The 19,238-nt window shown below is 37.1% G+C and overlaps 3 protein-coding genes across 4 annotated transcripts in view; 2 read left to right on the forward strand and 1 right to left on the reverse strand.

Moving 5' to 3' along the window:
- LOC107708425 (tumor necrosis factor alpha-induced protein 2-like) overlaps positions 1–2,143 on the forward strand; it is a 6,018-nt gene extending 3,875 nt beyond the window's left edge. Inside the window, exons 8-12 of the mRNA XM_016512641.1 lie at positions 3–129; positions 1,126–1,251; positions 1,359–1,514; positions 1,679–1,800; positions 1,878–2,143. Coding sequence (XP_016368127.1) covers positions 3–129; positions 1,126–1,251; positions 1,359–1,514; positions 1,679–1,800; positions 1,878–2,040 — 694 coding nt within the window. The 3' untranslated portion in view covers positions 2,041–2,143. The remainder of the gene's footprint in view (positions 1–2; positions 130–1,125; positions 1,252–1,358; positions 1,515–1,678; positions 1,801–1,877) is intronic.
- A 1,737-nt stretch (positions 2,144–3,880) lies between these two features.
- On the reverse strand, positions 3,881–7,211 carry LOC107708373 (uncharacterized). Its single transcript, XM_016512571.1, has 11 exons — positions 6,811–7,211; positions 6,618–6,711; positions 6,382–6,495; positions 6,166–6,266; positions 5,959–6,057; positions 5,634–5,766; positions 5,088–5,204; positions 4,833–4,985; positions 4,436–4,438; positions 4,155–4,276; positions 3,881–4,034 (listed from the first exon to the last, which is right to left on the reverse strand). The coding sequence occupies exons 1-11, from the start codon at positions 7,209–7,211 to the stop codon at positions 3,881–3,883; spliced, it is 1,491 nt and encodes a 496-aa protein (XP_016368057.1).
- Positions 7,212–9,876: 2,665 nt separating this feature from the next.
- On the forward strand, positions 9,877–18,285 carry LOC107708426 (eukaryotic translation initiation factor 5-like). Of its 2 annotated transcripts, XM_016512642.1 has the most exons (12): positions 9,877–9,976; positions 10,200–10,400; positions 13,342–13,621; positions 13,743–13,824; positions 13,926–14,098; positions 14,989–15,100; positions 15,225–15,352; positions 15,435–15,596; positions 16,235–16,396; positions 16,949–17,113; positions 17,209–17,349; positions 17,796–18,285. In XM_016512642.1, the coding sequence occupies exons 3-12, from the start codon at positions 13,550–13,552 to the stop codon at positions 17,889–17,891; spliced, it is 1,293 nt and encodes a 430-aa protein (XP_016368128.1). In that variant the 5' UTR covers positions 9,877–9,976; positions 10,200–10,400; positions 13,342–13,549; the 3' UTR covers positions 17,892–18,285. The 2 variants fall into 2 exon arrangements, with proteins under 2 accessions (XP_016368128.1, XP_016368129.1); XM_016512643.1 differs by lacking the exons at positions 9,877–9,976; positions 10,200–10,400 and adding an exon at positions 10,424–10,624.
- Positions 18,286–19,238: the final 953 nt, after the last annotated feature.

Below are 19,238 nucleotides of genomic sequence, written 5' to 3' on the forward strand. Positions count from 1 at the left end.
AGGGACTACTTTACAAAGAAAGCACATCTGTTCCCTGAAGATGTCAAAACTGATTGTCTCTCTTTATTGGCTACCATGATAAAAGGCAGCCACCACCACTTCACTTCTAATATGCTTAAGGAACTTAAGGTAAAAACTAAATGTAGTTTCTTTCATTGTTATGTAATAAAAAAATGTTTATTGTTTGCCAATGTTCTGTCAAACTTTTAGCATATGAGTTGTGAATGTTGATATTCAATTTTAGGATGTAGTATATCTAAGCATGAGAAAAGTATAAGATAAAAGTACTAAAATTCATGAAATTTATTTTAAAGGACAATGTTAGGTAAAAATAGCTTCTGGACAATTTTTTGGAAATGGTGGAATTTTTACTAGAAAATTTCTTTTTTTTATCATTAGTATTTGTATAATATATACTGTAACCATATATACACTTCTGTTAAAAAGTTTGGGGTCACACAATTGTGTTTTCAAGATTCTTTCATGAATGGGAAGTTCAAAAGAACAGCATTTATATGAAATAGAAATATTGTGTAAAATTATAAATGTCTTTCAATTTTGATCAATTTAGTTCATCCTTGCTGAATAAAAATATTAATTTCTTTTTTTTAAATACAAACTTTATAATGGTAGTAAATATAAAAATATGTATATATTTTATTTGAAAAAGTAATTATTACTGAATGTTCAAGAAATCATATTTTCAAACCTCTGGCCCCAGGTATGTATATGTATTTTAATATTTATATATTTAATACATGTAATTCAAATAGATAACAGTTTTCCACTAGCTTTATCAAAACACTTCTATTTAATTATGGATATAAATAAACCAGACCCTAATCTAGACCAACACAATAGATTTTCCTTGTTTTCAAAAACCCTCATTGAGGTGATTTGTCTTGGCAGTGAACACACTCATGTGAGCAGCTGGCTGCCGCCTCCTGATTCTTCCATTGTATATAAAAAGCCAGACTATTACCTTTTATTAACTGCTTGTCTAGTTTATATGAAAGGACTATATAAATGGTGGCTTGAGCAGGTCCAGATCATGACCAGATCCTGCATCTCAATGCAATTCATATGCATTAAAATACCCATGTGTCAATGTATGTGTTTATGCAGGACTTGTACATGAAGGTGGGTTCCAGCGAGTGGCTCAAGGACAGTGAGGGTGTATGTGAAGAGCTGCTTACAAAGCTGGACAGACATATTCAGAAATTCAACAATTTGGACAAAATGTGTTGCCAGGTACAAACATATAAGTCAAACAAAAAGACTGATTTGCTGAGTATTTTTTGGTTCATTTCAGATTGACTGATTGATTGATTGATTTGATTGATTGATATGATGACTAGGAGCTGCTTGGTGGAATGCATAAGGAGTTTCTAGCTGAATATGTCCGGAAAATGATGAAGCAAAAGATCAAACTTTCAAATAAAACACAGCAACAGATGGCAGCATCATCACTCTGCATAAACAGTGAACGTATACATACATACTTCACTGCAGCTGTAAGTACACTCGTCCTACTTAAAGGTCATTGTTTTGTTCAACTACTGTCTTTTATCCCAGTTTAATATGCAAAAATGCACAAATAACTTCTTAGGAAACCAATTTAATGATTACTTTAAAGGCATTGTCTAATTTTTAAATCCTCATTAATTCATTATCACAGGGATCAAATATGGATTGGTTGAAAGACATTCTTCCCAATTTAGCGGGTCTGCTAAAGCTACAGGATCCAAACACTATAAAGTTAGAGCTGGCAACTCTGATGAAGCTTTACCCTGATCTCAGGTTTGGTGGTTTCTGCTGTGCAATTATTCATGCAAAACGACCATTGCACTTTTCTCATGTCTGTGTTCTTGTTACAGTGAGCGTCATATTTCTGCTTGGCTGAGACTCAAGGGAAATCTTTCTCCATCAGACCTCAAGAAGATCCTGGAGAGCATCACTTGCAGCCAGGATCAGCTCAGGGATACACAGGACTCACTCCAGTTTGGCAAGAGCTTCTTTTCTATAGTGAGGGTCAAATGAATTTTGCTTCATAACATTGCTTGTGTACATTTGCTTGCTTTTGTAGAACTGCTTGTGCTTAATCATTTTGTACATGCTGAAATTCTTTGTTAATAAAATTGCAAATCACCATTTTTACATTTTGTGTTGTTCCTTAAAAATTTGTCTTTGTTTTTACTCTCCAGTTTACTATTGTAATGTGGATTATGAAAAATAAACCTCAGAGAATTTATGGTAACTGTGTCTTGTTATTAGCGTCAAAGAATTCCAGTACACACATCTTAATAGTTTCTTTGCCGCTTTGTGTGGTGATTACTGGAGGGAAGGGAATGCCTGTAACAGACGTCTGCAAACAGGATATGGTGTGATAGGTTCAAGTAGTGTGGAAGTTACAGTTCGGAAACACACCTGCTGTCACAAGTTCCTGAAAGAGTCTGTTAATAAAGATTTCCCAACAAGTTGTATCCTCTACAGGAACACAGGATGTAGTGGTAGTGTACATTTTTACACCTACTTCCTATCCTTGAAAAATAACTGTCAATCAGCCATACAGACACACAATGCAAATGCATTTCAAATGCAATGCATTCCAGCAGATCGAGACAACCAAGCATCAATACTGTTAAAAAAAAGGTCATTTATGTCTTTATTGAGGTACCAAAGGCACTTGTTATACACTTAAAGTTACTTGTTACATAGTGCCACTGACTCTTTTATGATAAAATAATCTTACATAAAAGAAACACTGTGTCCTATTTTCAAATGGGAATAAAAAAGAATACAACCAATATAAATATTAAATAATATAACAATAATTTAAGAAATAGCTGGACATGTTTTTACAATCCTCACTGATAAAAATGATTTTGTGGTGAAGTAAATACTGCGGAAAAACACATTTTAATTTAGTTCAGGCAAGGAAAAAAAAGGGGTAAATTCTATATTAGTATTCAATTTATGCTTGTAGAAATTAAAGTTTAAACTTATAAGTATATTTTACTTGGAATTGTTTATGTTTACAAAGTAAATATCAAAGTTATGATCCCGTTGTTCCCATCATGCACTAGGGCATGAGTAATTAATAATGTTACATTCTTCACTGTTTTCGAGTTGTGTTTATAATGTTGTGTGTCAATGGGTCAAAATGACCCATTCATACTCAAACACTGTCCACTAACTGTTACCGTCATTGTGTATTGTGTACCAAGTATTGAGATCTCTTAGTTCATTTGAGTAATATCTATATTGAGTAAACATATTATCTCAAAAAGGACAACAAGCTGTTTACTTGCTTACATACATGTTTATAAGTGAACCACATGCTTTAATAGCATAGTTTTTTTCAGTGCTACATTGTTTGAGTAAACTTTACAAACCATGATTGAGTGAAATGTACTTGAGTATTGCAGTATTGCAATAATTAAGTACAAATTACTCAAACGCTAACTGGCCACGTTAAATTTACTTATTTTATAAGAATTTTACATAACTTAGTTAAGTAGATTTTATTTAATTCCATACTTAAAAATTTGTGTGCAAAAACTTGTAAAAGAAAAATTAAGTACATTTTACTTATTGTTTATAATCTAAATATAGCAGTCAAAATGAATTATACTATCATAGAAAAGACATACCAAAAACGGTAATTAATTTTTCTCCGGTGGTCCGATAGAAACATTATTTCCTATATTCAAGTAAAATCAACAGGTCATTATAGGTACAAAAAAATATTGTATCTGATGAAAATATAAATGTACCTGTATAAACAAATGTTTATAACCGAATGTCACAAAACAGTCATGTCATCAATTTAAACTTGTAAACAAAGGTTATACAATTCTAGCTGATGGCGTTATTTATATCAAAGACAACAGCAAAGTCCCTTTAGAGGCTGACAGGTGACACGTCTAGGCTTTAGATCCAGGCCGAGGTCCTGGCTCACATCCAGCACTTCCCTCACCTGTCGCTCTGATAACACCCTCTTCCAGCGCAGCAGACCAGGTACATACTGCTCACTGCAAAACAATCAGAAGAAGACTTCACTGCACTGTCTGATGAAAACAAAATAATAAAACCAGACCTGTAATCATGCGTACAAAGTATATACTAAGTTAAATGTCATTGGCTAAGTTTACCTCTCCTGAGGGAAATCCCTGAACAAATCACAACAGGTAATCTTCAGTGCATCTACATCACTGCGAAGCAAAACTTCACTCATTCTCTGAAGGAGATGGTTCCTCTGGTCATCAATGCCATTCTGTAAAACAGATACATTGTCTATGAAAATACTGCATTGCATTGATGCTGTGGCTAATGTTAGATGAGTCATACTCTGGGGGATTCACTGTCACTGACACAGTTCTTTTTAATTAATTCTGAAAACATTGTATGGCCATTTTAGTTGGCATTGCATCACTTGCTTTAAAAAGCAATGGCAGAAATCAGTTCCCTCAACTTATGTTGTTTTCATTCATGTAACAGTTATAAATGGAAACCATTCTCTGACTTGAACAGGAGACCAAAATGCAGTACAGTTTTAAAAAATAAAGGTTCTTTATTGGCATCTATGGTTCTATGACGAACCTTTAACATCCTTGGAAGCTTTCAAGGTTCTTTATAGTGTAAAAAGATTATTTAGATCATTCAAAATTTCTTCACACTTAGGAAAAAATGGTTCTTTTAAAAACTGTTCATTGAAAGGTTCTTTGGGGAGCCAAAAATGTTTCTTCTATGGCATCAATATGAAAATCCCCTTTTGTAACCTTTCTTTTTATGAGTGTAATTTAATTGAATGTTATAGAGTTCTTTTTCACCAGTTCAGTAAATGTGTTGTGAAAACTGAGAGCGTCCTCTCTCATCCTTTCTCCGACATTTCCCCATCTCCTCTCTAGCCGCCTGAACTTGCTCTTCATCAGGCAATCCAGATATACGCGTGAAATGCAGTCATAGGCTACATTCACAAAGATCTGTGGGGTAGAGGAGCAGAGAATAAGTGTAAAAGGTCATGTAAAGCTAAAATTCTGTTTTTGAATAATACATTTGACTGGGTATTTGAGCACAGGACCAACCTCCTGAATCTCTTTTCCCACATCAGTCTGAGGCAGAGATGCACACCGCTTTTGAATTGCCTCTGTCAGCATTTGAATTTGCTCACCATCTTTTTTGAAATACTTTCTTAAATAGTCCTAGAAATGAACATTTACAAAGAAACTATTTAATTTCAAGCTTTTCCTGAATTCGATCTATTGCAAAAATGAACATAACTACAAAATCCTGAGTGCGTAAAAACAATGTGTCTTTATTGTTTATGTCATAGGGCTTTATTAGTTAATGCTTAGTTATCATGAACAATAAACAACAATTTTTCCATAATTAACACTCTAGGTTTTAAAAGTATTGTTCATTGTTAGTTCATAATACCTAATGCATTAACTAAACAAACTGAACCTTATTATAAAGTGTTGCCACTTCATTGTTGAAAACCTTGACAGACAGGTATGCAAACTAACGAATATTAATCTCTATTAATGTCTGGGACGTTCCCTTTTTAGGAATTTGGGAAATCCCTCAACTTTCCTTCTGTACATAAACTGTTGATGATGAAATGATGTTACCTGTGCTAAGTGTTTCATCATCTTCTGTACAATTGAGAGAACGTGATCCTCCAGCTCCTCTAACATGCGGATGATGTTTGAGAGGTCGTTACTGTTGTTTATATCCGGATTGTTGAGTCGATCAGCAAAAAATCTACAGCAAAATAAATATATGCATAAGACTGTTTTTATGGCAGAACTACAGTAATGTGGTTGCCCGTATATGAACCTAATGCAGGATGAATCAGAACATTATGCATAAGGAAATGCCAGTTAATTATACACTGGCAGGTTTTGAGTCATTTATACATGTATCAATATATTCATCATAAAAAATAGAAGTCACCTGAGTTGCCTACTGGTGCTGACGAGTCGAAACAGATGCACATATTTTGAGTTCAGAGGTTTCTGTTTTCCAAGACATTTTTTCTCTGCATGCACATACCTAGAAAAACACATAGGAATTAAAGTAATTATTTTCATGAAGACAAAAATCCACAAATATGTATATCAACAAATAGTTTGATAATATGAAGACATTTTAGACACTTACTCCTGAACAAAATGATGAAGCTCTTTAAGGCAGAGCGTTTGTGCTGTACACATCAGGGTGTTACTAAATTCTTTAGAATTGTGAATAACAGCATTCAGACACTGTAAAGGAATAACAACATACAATAAGTGTGCAATACCACATATTTAAAAACCATTAAAAATCACCCCATATCTCACTGAGAAACAAATGAGCATTGCACACTGTTTTCTTTACCTGGGTGACATCTAAGTGAACTCTGATGAAAGTTTCTTCATCCATTGAGTCCTCATGATGTCCATGTTCCTCATCATAGTGCAGGATGTTCTGTAGAGTTGTGGAGATGTCATTCTGTGGCAGTTAAAGTGGGACAGAGACATGTTTTATGTCCTTCCTTTTTTGATTTTGGGTGCTCCTTTTTAGCCTATACACTGATAATACTTTTAACAAATAAAAATGGAGCATATCAAGACCTGCAGTTTTGGCAGCAGCTTCCTTGTTGCTCTCTCAAACCAACCTGTCAACAGCAGAGGGTCGTACACTCTGAAGAAATGCTGTGAGTCTGGACTGAAACATAAATTAGTTCATATATTTGTCGACAGTTCTTGCTTTATTTGTTCATTACACATACATTTACAGAAAAGTACACAACGATCAACTTCATACCTGAAGAAAACATCTTTTCCCCACAGTAGAAGGCTGAAGATTTCATTCGCTGAAAGATCTTTTTTTAGGAGCAGGTCCAGGTTGGTAAAGAGGTGACGGCTGTAACTGTCCATCAGATGAACTAGCAGTCCAGCATCTTTCAGTAAAGGTGTTAATCGACACACCTCATCGTATATCATGCTCTGTGCGCTGTTTAGAAAGTCCTGCATCTGCTCTAATTGAGATCCTTGTAGTCCCTCTGCTGGCAGTGCGGGAAAGTGGTTCTCCACAAACTGATCTATTTCCTGAAGGTACTCACAAAGCCAGTCTTGAGAGTAGCTGTTGTTCAGTTTGCTCCATGTTTTCAACACCTCAACTGCAGTGTCAAAGTCCTCAGGGGTTGACTGATGACTCAGAATCATTCTGAGAATATTAAGCACTCTCTTGTTACTCGCTTCAACATCTAGAGCAATGAGATCAGGAACTCTGGACTGCTGTGAACTGTATTCAGATGTCTGTTCCCCTGTTAAAAAGGAATAGAAAATGTAATGCCAAGTTCATTAAAATGTATTTTTTGGTAATGAAAATGTAAACATTTTCAAGTAAAGTGTAAATTCAATGTCATGTGGTGTGACCATCAAATAAAAAGTAACACATCTTCCTTACATTTTGATAGGTGTGAATGCACACATCTTGAATATATTTCAAAAACCATTAATTATTCATTCATAAATATCATGTTTTGGGAAATTTTACAAATGAAACTAACCATCTTTTTCTAGAAGTTCTAATGAAATTCTGTGATATTTTAGGAGACTTACTAAGAGACTTTTTTTTTTTTGCTGGATATTGTTTGCTCCACGTGACTACTTTAATAAAAAAATTAAAATAAATTTTAAAAAAAGTGACATGACATGCGGCCAAGTATGGTTACCCATACTAGGAATTAGTGCTCTGCATTTATCCCATCCTAAGTGCACACACACAGCAGTGAACACACACACACACACCGTGAACAACACACACCCGGAGCAGTGGGCAGCCATTTATGCTGCGGCGCCCGGGGAGCAGTTGGGGGTTTGGTGCCTTGCTCAAGGGCACCTCAGTCGTGGTATTGAAGGTGGGAGAGAGCGCTGTACATTCACTCCCCCCACCTACAATCCCTGCCGGTACGAGACTCGAACCCGCAACCTTTGGGTTACGAGTCCGACTCTGTAACCATTAGGCCACGACTTAAGTATGCTTTATTTTTCTTCATTGTGATATCAGGCCAATTTTATTACCCTGGTATTTTTTAACTGCATGACCCCCTCAAAATGAAATTTAATTCAGAAATTTGAAGAAGAAGAGAAAAAAAAAAAAAAATGTTAAAATGCATATCAAATATTACACATAAGGCTTTTGAGAAATATTTATTTGTTAATTTCTCAACAATCATTGTATTGCATTGCATTATGTTTTGCCCCCCACAATAAAAACTACAGAGCTTTGATAATAAAACTAAGCATTTAAATATCATTTTATACTATTGGAAGATACAGAGTGACAACTGATATTTATATTAATTTTATGTTAGTGGGCATATGCATTTTCAATAAACTGTTCCATTTAAAAAATAATTTAATTGTTCTGACTATTATTTCAAATGTCAGTCTTTACTGGGGTAATTGTTTCCAGTTTACTTGTATTTTCACTTTGATCGGATCACCAAAAATTTGCAGATTTTAATGCTTGAAGATATAAATAGCACAATGTTCGGAGAACATTCTCCATAGCTTACTTTTACTGCCCTCTGACCTCAAGCTATTTACAACTAAAAAGTCCCTTCAGAGGAAAACAGGTGACATGTGTAGGATCTGGATTCGGGCAGGGTTCCTGGCTCACACCCAGCACTTCCCTCACCTGTCGCTCTGATAACACCCTCTTCCAGCGCAGCAGACCAGGTACATACTGCTCACTGCAAAACAATCAGAAGAAGACTTCACTGCACTGTCTGATGAAAACAAAATCACTCATTCTCTGTTTGAATACTCTCACAATGAAAACAGCTACATTTAATCACATGTAAATACATGTTTGCATTTGTAGTGAAGCGTTAATTGTTGATCTGGGTTTACCTCTCCCGAGGGAAGTCTTTGAACAAAGCATTGGTAACTTCCTTTGCTTTTACATCACTGTAAAGCAAAACACTCATTCTCTGAGGGAGCTGGTTCTGCTGGGCAGCAATGCCATTCTGCAGGTTGAAATCACTTTACTCAAACCATGAGCTTTTTATTTGTGTAATGAATGAAAAAACACACTGTTCTCTTATGTCAAAAGTCAAGGATTAAAACTTGTCATACCCACCACAGTTATTAAGAGGGACAAGAGATTTAGTTGTGGACCAGTAAGCCTTAAACTATTAGATACCACCCAACCCATTCTGTACTGTATGTGGAACAATCATGCTGAATATTTCTAATGGTCAAGTGCATCAGGAAATCAGCCCTTAAAAACAAAAGTTATTTTATAAAAAATAAATATTATTTTTTCACCAGTTCAGAGAATGTTTTGTGATTCGGAATACCAGTTTATGGACATTTTACACACATATTCCATAAAGTACAGTAGTATATCAAATTATTCTGTTATGTCTTTCATAACATAGTTGAGAATCATCTTTGTACAAAGTTTGGTTAAAAATAGCCTGAAACCTAAAAACTGATTGGTGATCTTCTACAAAGTACATAGAATAAAATATGAATAAAATACATTTAAAAAAAAAACGTTTTTGTTTCTTATGCTCCAACCAATGTAATGACATGAAAAAAAAAATCATAACACTTTTTTTCTGGTTGTCAGGTGGATATGCTGTTCCTTTATTCAAAATTCTCTTTTAGAGGACATTGCATTTTGTTTGATGCAAAAAGCCTAAACTAGGCTAACTTACATAACCTATAACTCTCCATTGCGCAGTATGAGTTGCATCAGACGAACGGAAACCGAAATAAATAGTGATTATGTGGTACAGTGATGATTGACGTTAAAAGGAGCCAATCAACGTTATGAAATTGAAAACAGGAAGTAATTATAGCCAATGAATAACCGCGGTGGGCGGGGCGATGTGGATTCCACGCGAGGTACACGCCCATCATCAGCGCCGAATGCTCATTCTGCCATTGCGAGGAGCAAAGAAGGTTCTGGGAAGGTAAGCCGTGACCTGAACCAATATTAAAACACTACCTGCTGATTAATTAACACGTCTCAGACATATCTGTAGTGTTTGAGTCTACCAAATGCCAAAGCAGTCGTTTAAAAACAGTTTGTTTTCTTATCATAGCGAATCGTAGAGCTGCTTAGCTTAACAAGTATCACAGCAAGGGTGTTGCCAAGTTACATTTGACAAATATAACCCTCTTCTTCTAATCCAGCTTCTCCCCGGAGATCTGACGTCCCTCGACTGATCGATCGGCTGCATCGCTCAGCACTTCCCAGGTCTAATCTGTCTTTACCGTTGTGTCGTGTTACATTCTTTGGATCACGACCCAACATCTCCAGGCTCTCCGCTGTCAACCCTTCACTGCGTCGGTGGACGACTAGCGTTGTGTTTATGTCTTTATTTTACGAAAACGGTGAGTATCCGACCGGTCATTTGCATAAACCGATTTGTCAATATCTATTACACATCTGTGAATGCGTTTTGGATACCCGAGTCTTGGAAATGAGTGTTCTGGAGGCTTTTATAACTAGCTAATGGGTGTGAACTAGCTTGACGGAGGGGAACAAAATGGCGCCGCGCGCTAACCGTGACGCACTCTGCACCACCGCGACGATCGCACAACATTACGAGCCTGAGGTTTGTTGAAACAAATATACGTCTACTCGGGCTGTGTTTTAATCGTTTACGGTAGTAAGGGCTGTCCGACGTGTTTATTTCGATGTAAAAATAGCGGAGTGGGATGAGCTCGAGCGGGTAATTATCCGTGTGTATATCGACCTTGGGTGCAATACGGGTGACTCGACATTACACTGTGCTAGCTGCAGCGATATAATTTCTAAACAAATAATAAAACGCCTTTAAAATACGCTGACGTGGTTTCTGGACATTTCAAGTTCCCTTAACGGTTTCTGTAAACAACTCGATTGATTTACTTTCAATTCGACCAACCGATGGACACGCGCTTAATACTACGTGATCGTAATCTTACATTTGTTTGATTTTGGAAAGCTTGTTCTATCAAGTAACTCGTAGCTCTTAATGAATCCTCGCCACGTGTTCATTTGGCTTGAGTCATGCTTGAACCTGCTGACGCAGTCGATGACGTGTGTAACTGGGGTCTTGATCTGCTACACGATTGAATTATTTTTTTTTATTCACGACCAGAGGTTTGTATGCCTTTAAAAACAGATGGCAGAGAGAATGTTAGAAATAATTTGTGGAATTTTTTTTTATCTTAGGGTGCGTTCACACTTGTAGTTCGGTTCTCTTGGTCAGTGACCAAAAAAGAAAACGATACATTTGGTCCTGGTCCGCTTATGCCGAGTTCACACTGCACGATTTTCAAACTCGTCGGATCGCCGTGGTTTTCACACTGCGTGACTATCTGGGGTAGCATTCAGTTGCTGCTGTGTTCACACTGCACGATGGATCGGCGACAGGGGGGTTCGCACGGCATGACTTAACAATAGGAAGAATCGCCGACAGCTCTGTCTGGTCCGCAAACTACATTTCACAACAAAACACACGCAAGAAGGGATAAGGAAATAACGCGAGATCCCGCGTGCGTCAGACCGGAGTTCTCCAGCGAGACTGTGATTATTAAAAAAAATATATATATAGCCCGCAAATTATCTGTGAGCTGATTTCCAGCTACAAGGAGAAAAAGAAAAACAGATTACGCAGGAGGGAGATGCAGGGAACAGGGATTGGGTGTTCTGCAAAGAGAGTTGGAGGTAAATAATTTAGCAGTAACTGTTATGCTGATGTTGTGGCTGATCAAGCAAATGTTTGTGCTTGTTTCTGTATGATATTTTAGCATGGCAAATATTTCACGGGCGTCGGCGACGTGTCGGCGATTCCGTCAGATTATCCCTCAGAATTATCTTTGATAATTCACACTGCATGATTGTCACTCGCGTGAACGAGCACCGATTTGCCTCCGATGTCTGGCATTTGTCGGCGATTTCGCAAAACCTGTCGGCGAGCGAAAAATCAGGCTAAAATCGTGCAGTGTGAACTCGGCATTAGCGTTCACACTGGTATTTTTGACAGAACCTAAAGAAACCGAACCTAAAGGCATAGTGATACGTTCACGACCTGACTGGTCGGGTTGTATGACGTATATTTTGCAACGGAACTCACCGAACACCTCAAACAAAAACCGTGTTCGACTTAAAGCGGTGCTGCACAGACCAATCGGTGTATGACATCAAAGCACCCATTTACCGATCGGTCTGCGCTCAGCGCCGCTTTAAGTCGAACACACCTAATGCCGTCTGCTGGACAGCGCGCTCATTGCTGCATGTTCTTATGATTTTATTTTCACCATCTGCAAACCCACGAAGAGCTCATAAAAGGCACTTCATCTCCTCATTACTCCACGTTTGCCCTCTGCTCATTTTATTTTGGTTACACCACTCATTCAGCATCGTCAAATCATGTCGCATCTTGTCATTACTTCCTGTTTTTGGTTCGTTTCCAAGTATTTGGTCCGTGTTGCGTTCATATTTCATTCGAACCGCACCAGAGTTCGTCTAGAAGCGGACCGAGACACATCTTTTTAGCGGTCTCGGTCCGCTTGCTTGGTGCGCACCAGGGTTCGGATGGCAGCGTTCACACTTACTCAAACGAACCGCACTAACAGAGCAATCGGAAGGTGAACGATCCCTTTAAGTATATTGTGGCTCATATGAGCTAGTTCCCTAACCGTCATAGACATTGAGAGGAACTAGTCCCCAGCAATCAGATATGGCTAAATTGGCCCCAAAATCTAATATTCTTGATGCTGCACTCCATTATGCACTGCCTTGTTTGTTGATTAGATGACAGAGTTAAACTTTTAGGCTGGTCTGGCCTGCCTCAGTGGCGTAACGGTGCTTGTCAATGTCAAAATGATTGAAGTGGCCCATCAAATCAAAGACGTAATTAGCCAAACATTTATTATTTGACAACTGTTATGACTGTTTTATCTACTAACTTTTTTTTCATCAAATTTCGCTGTTTTAAATCAATAATATAGGCTATCATTTGTGCGTTTCATTTAATTCATTATTCAATGTGATGAGACAAAAACACATTAATGGAGCCATTTTTTTTCTTGGTCCTCCATGTTGCATAGTTACAGCCTTGATACAAGCCCCGAATGGCCTGCATTATTATTAAATATCAGTAAAGCTGCGATTTGGCCATAGATATAAATTGGCCAGTTAGTTATAATATTCGTTTTCTGCTAACAAAAATAGTTCACAAAGAATCCAATGCATGTCACCCAGTGTAAAACCAAGAAAAGTATCAAATTAAAAGGACTGGAAGAAACTGTTGTATAATACACTGTATGTCATTTTGCTTTTTAGAGCTGTTGCGCAGCTGTTGGAACGCGAGCGGGGGAAACCTAGTCCACGAGCGAGGAGTTTGCAGCCACTTTGGCAAGATCTTTTTCATGTCAGAGACCGAGCACACTTGCAGTTGTTTATGTCATCCCCTCTTCTCCAGACAGAAGATACCCAAAAAGTCCCTTGCAGGATCTTTTTATCTTGCTGATAGTGCCTCAGATCACTCAAAATGTCTGTCAACGTCAACCGCAGTGTGTCGGACCAGTTCTACCGCTACAAGATGCCCCGTTTGATTGCCAAGGTATTTTTTTATATATATAAATATCAGTATTTAGTTCTGTATACAGTAATATTCTCATTGCTGTGTGCAGTAACAATCTGATACTAGAGAAGATTTAAAAAAATTGCACTGTCAATTACAGGTGGAAGGCAAAGGTAATGGAATCAAGACGGTCATTGTCAACATGGTTGATGTTGCAAAGGCACTGAATAGGCCTCCAACCTGTAAGTTTGTTTAAAATGAGTTATATCATAGCTGTTATTATTTCAGTAGTGTTTATTATGGGACAATGATGTATATATTCTTCTCTTTTCTATTTCCTTAGATCCAACTAAGTATTTTGGCTGTGAGTTGGGGGCTCAGACTCAGTTTGATGCCAAGAATGACCGCTACATTGTAAACGGATCCCATGAAGCCAACAAATTGCAGGACATGCTGGATGGATTCATCCACAAGTTTGTGCTGTGCTCTGAGTGTGACAATCCTGAAACTGACCTGGTAAGTTGACAGTCAGGGTTGCTTGCTGAATAAACTTGTGGTTAAAAATTAACGTTTCTATTTACTCTGTGTTTTGCCGTCGGTCAGATAATGTTTAGAGAACATTCTGAGGGGTATTTAAACTTGTATTTGTTTTTTTTGGTGCAAGTACAAGACCAGTAGACATGTGATGTTTAGTACGCTTGATTTTGTTGTTTGCCTTCCATAACGCCTACAAAAGTGGTGACAAAATAGCCTTGTTGTGAAAGCATTGGCCTTTTTATTATTATTTATATACTATTATAGTATTTAAGCTTTTTTATATATATATTCAGTTTTCATGTTAATTGATCATCTTAGTTTGTCATTTTAGTACGTAAACATATTTTGTCATTTAGTGCCAAAAGCACTAAAACCATCTAGTATTTATTTGTTTGTTTTCAATACACAAAGTCATCATTTTAAAATCATTTTATTTTAACAATACTAATACTGGTTCTAGTGCTCAAAATTCAGAGTCTGTAAATGTCTGCTATATATTGGAGTGGTAAATTATTATATTGATCGAGGTGCATTTTGCTTAGTTAGCACTAATTATAGTTTAATTTACATTTATGGGCGTTAAAGCTATGTTTATGTATTTTTGTGAAGATACTTTAAAGAAAAAACACTTCTGATTTATCTAATAATACAAGTGAACGCTTCCATTTTGAATAAACCATTGCAATTCCTTGTAATAGCAAGTTTGTCAGAGACATTTTTAGATGATATTTAAAATGCAAATTAATCCTCAATGGTTTTTTTAAAAGTGAAAGTCAAAACCTTTGTTGACACAACAATTCAGAAGCCGTTTCATTTTCAGAAATGTGCCTCATAGTATCTGTTGTTCAGTTAGTTTCTTTGTCTCTCAGCATGTTAACCCAAAGAAGCAGACCATCGGAAGCGCTTGCAAGGCTTGTGGTAATCGAGGAATGCTGGACACTCGGCACAAACTGTGCACATTCATCCTCAAAAACCCACCTGGTGAGTTGTATGTTGTGGGCTGTTCAAATGCATGATGAAAATGCTTACTTTTTTACATTTCTGATGGTAGTATTGCATAAAAGCTTTATAAACCCCATTAATTGTAAACCGATTTGAAATGCAGAGAGTGATAGCAGTTGTGTGAAAGAGAAGAAGGAGAAAGAGAAGAAAAACAGAAAGAAGGATAAGGAGAATGGCTCTGGAAGTGGTGAGGCTGGGAACCATAACGACATCGATGCACCAGATGCTGTTGTAAGAGATACCCGTGAATAGCTATACATATATTTTTAATGTCGTTTGTAACCAGTACATTAAAGTGTAAGTTGATGTGTAGGATGGTGAGGAAGATGATGATGACTGGGCAGAGGAAACCACCGAGGAGGCCCAGCGTCGGCGTATGGAGGAGATCAGTGACCATGCTAAGAACCTGACCCTCAGCGAGGACCTGGAGAAAACCCTGGAGAAGAGGGTCAACATCTTCTACAACTTTGTCAAAGTAAATAGCGTCACTGTCTGTTTCCTATGTAAAAACATTTTCTAATGACATCCTTGTATCTGGTGAAGTTACACTACCATTCGAAAGTTTGGGGTTGGTCAAAGAAGTTTCTATACTTACCAAGGCTGCATTTATTTGATCAAAAATACAGTGAAAACAGTAACACTGATATTATTCATTTAAAATCACTCTTAAAATGTAATTTATTCTTGTGATGCAAGTTGAATTTTCAGCAGTCTAACCCAGTCTTCATTATCACATGATCATTCAGGAATCATTCTGTTATGATGATTTGCTGCTTAAGAAATATTTATCAATGTTGAAAACAGCTGAAACTGGTACTTTTTATCCTATATTTTGATCAATAGAAAGTTTCAAAAGGACAGCATTTATTTGACTTTTATTTTTTTGTAAAATTGTCTTTACTGTCACCTTTGATCAGTCTTAATCTAAAAAGAGCTGCTTTCTTAAAAAAAAAAAATATATGTATATAAATGACTGACCCCCAAATTTTGAATGCTAGTTTACCTTTGCACCTGTTTATTAGATATAAATTAACATAGTTTTAAATAACCAAGGATCTATCAATGCTACCAGAATTCAAACAACTGAAGAGCATCTCTCTCTTTTCTGATCAGCAAAAGAAAGAGAGTGGAGCAATAGACTCTGCTGATAAGGAGATTCTGGCTGAAGCAGAAAGGCTGGATGTGAGAGCCATGGGGCCACTTATCTTGAGCGAACTGCTTTTTGACGAGAACATCAGAGACCAGATCAAGAAATACAAACGTCACTTCCTGCGGGTATGGGTTTAAAAAAAAATCACCAGTTTTAATTTTAAATGTAATAGACTGGGCCACACAGGATCTGCATGTACAGACCTCTTGTGAGACATTCTGCTGATTTCCACAGAATTGGAACACCCCTGTCACTTATGTTAATAATTATTTTTTGTTAATTTGATTGTGCCTTGAGCCAAGTATAGTACTTTCAGCTCCATTTAATGTTTTACACACATAATTTGGCAGATTTTGCCCCAAAATCCGTATTGAGAGAATACAAATAAAAGTTTCCATCTGGGCCTAGTGATAGATGAGTATTTATAGCAGGACACCGAGACCTGCTGACAAGCTATGATCCTAGTGTTAAGCCATGCTAAATATAGTCTTGACTATAAATGAGCAGTTTTGATATCTACCACTTTTCACTCACTGCTTAGATAAATGATGTTGAAGCCATTTAAATGATCTACTGGTTCTGCAAAAGATAACAAATAAAGTGCTTTTGATTCATAAATGTACATATTTTTACCATATGATCATTACTGAAAGTGCAAAATCCTCCTTTTCCTGTAGTTCTGCCACAATGATAAGAAAGCTCAGAAGTATCTTCTGGGAGGCTTTGAGTGTCTGGTGAAGCTTCATCAAAGTCAACTGCTGCCACGAGTGCCCATCATTCTCAAAGACTTCTATGATGCAGACCTGCTGGAGGAGGATGTCATCCTCACATGGGCAGAGAAGGTACAACCTACTCATCATTTGGATTAAGAGCATTTTATAACATCAGGGTCGTGAACTATTAATCTTGAACAATATACGATGTGTTTTGTTCTAAGGTTTCCAAGAAGTATGTTTCCAAGGAGCTGGCCAAGGAGATCCATGCCAAGGCAGCTCCCTTTGTCAAATGGCTGAAGGAGGCAGAGGAGGAGAGTGAGGGGAGTGAGGCAGAGGAGGAGGAAGATGATGAAAATGTTGAGGTAATTTTTTTTTTTTCTTCTTCAGTTGGAAACTATTGGATTAGCTCAATTTATTCATGAGCAGATTGGACAAAAGTCCCTTTATCCAGCTATAGCTGCATGATTTATCTCAGGAAGGATTAGCAGTTTCTCAGACCTCAGCCTTTTCTCAACAATGTAGTGTAGCTGTTGTATCAACAATTAAACCAGGGGAGAAAATATAATTGCCCCTTTTTTAAAACTGACAAACTATAGACCTTACACACGCCACACACAGGGTTATGTAGTAGTTAATTAGAGAAACAGCTTTATAATTTAACTGTCAGCAGGAGCCCTGGGACTGTAATTAGTGTAATTACATTAGTCTTCTCTGGGCAAGAATTAAAGCGTGTTTTAGAGACTGTTGTGCTGGCTTGTGTAATCTTCTGATTCTTCATCTTTCTCATTTGAACTGTTTTTGGCTTTAGGTTGTGTACTCTTCCTCTGCACGAGAGCTGAAGGTGGAGACTGTTCAGCCTGAGAAAGCAGAAGAGGATGAAGACCTTGATATAGATGCCATTTAAAGAAATGACAAGTGAAACAGCAGCTGCCATCTTGGAACCTTGCTACTTCCTGTTCCTCTTGATGAAATGGATCACAGTGGCCTCCTGTTTAGCCCCAGTCTTGTTTTGTCCCACTTTCTCCTTATATTTGATTTATGAGAATGGTTTTAATATAGCTCTTTCATTGACTTGCTGCTGACGTAATAAGAACTTTTGTGCTTTGTCTGTATTGAGCAATTGATTCATGGGGTTGCTTATGCTGCACATCTGATTCTTTTTTTTTTTCTTGAAATCATAAAATAAAGGGTTTTGCTGTACATTATATGGATGATTTTGTTTTCTTAACTTAAGGTTGTAACTTGAGTCTGTATAACGGAATACATGAAATAAACGGGAATAACTGAACTGCAATATAGATCTGTCCATTTTGGCATTGCTTGATTTCACCACTCCCTTTACTTCAGGGGTGGCAGCTAATATAGAAGACCCCTGTTGCTTCAACCACATGCCTTCTCACCAAATCCCTGCCTTAAAAATAATGTGCATTCCCCAAATGTGCAAAGAGCATTTCTGATTGTCTTTAAAAAAAAAAAAAGCACTCTAAAGTACACCATTGCACCATACAGTGCTTTTGACTCTAAAGTACACCATTGTACGAGCCCCTCTATGTTGGATGATCATGACTTTTGGCATTTAATTATATCAAATGCACCCAGAAATATGTTTTGAGATTTAAACAGTGAAGCCTACAACTAGGATGACTATAGACTTTTGGTATTACATAGGAAAGGAATGGGGGAATAATTCAATGTGAGATTCCAGTAATGGGACCTAAAATAAGAAAGAACAGGCCAAGCATGAGTCAGTCTACAAAGACTTGTGCTGCAGTGAATTATTTTTTTTTTTGTCAAGAGTGAGACAAGCAAGTGGACCATTACCCAGAATATAAGAAATATGATGGCAATTTAATTGTGCAGAACTTTTTTTTTTTTTTGCATAATTAAGTTTAAAGGGGTCATATGATGCAATTTAATTTTTTCCTTTCTCTTTGGAGTGTTACAAGCTCTTGGTGCATAAAGAAGATCTGTAAAGTTGCAAAGACTAAAGTCTCAAATCCAAAGAGATATTCTTTATAAAAGTTAAGAGTCAGCCACACCTACCTAAAACGGCTCGTTCGAACACGCCCCCACATATCTACCTCACTATGTGGGAAGATTTGCATAACACCGCCCAAATGTTCACACAAAGAAAGAAGGAGTAACTTTTATTCTCGCTGTAATATTGTTGAGTGAAAAGTGAAAAAGTGAAAAGTGACGTGACATGTGGCCAAGTATGGTGACCCATACTCAAATAATGTGTTTTTTGAAC

Source organism: Sinocyclocheilus rhinocerous, unplaced genomic scaffold (assembly GCF_001515625.1).
Source record: "Sinocyclocheilus rhinocerous isolate Xijiao unplaced genomic scaffold, SAMN03320098_v1.1 scaffold295, whole genome shotgun sequence".
In the NCBI taxonomy this organism is placed as follows: domain Eukaryota; kingdom Metazoa; phylum Chordata; class Actinopteri; order Cypriniformes; family Cyprinidae; genus Sinocyclocheilus; species Sinocyclocheilus rhinocerous.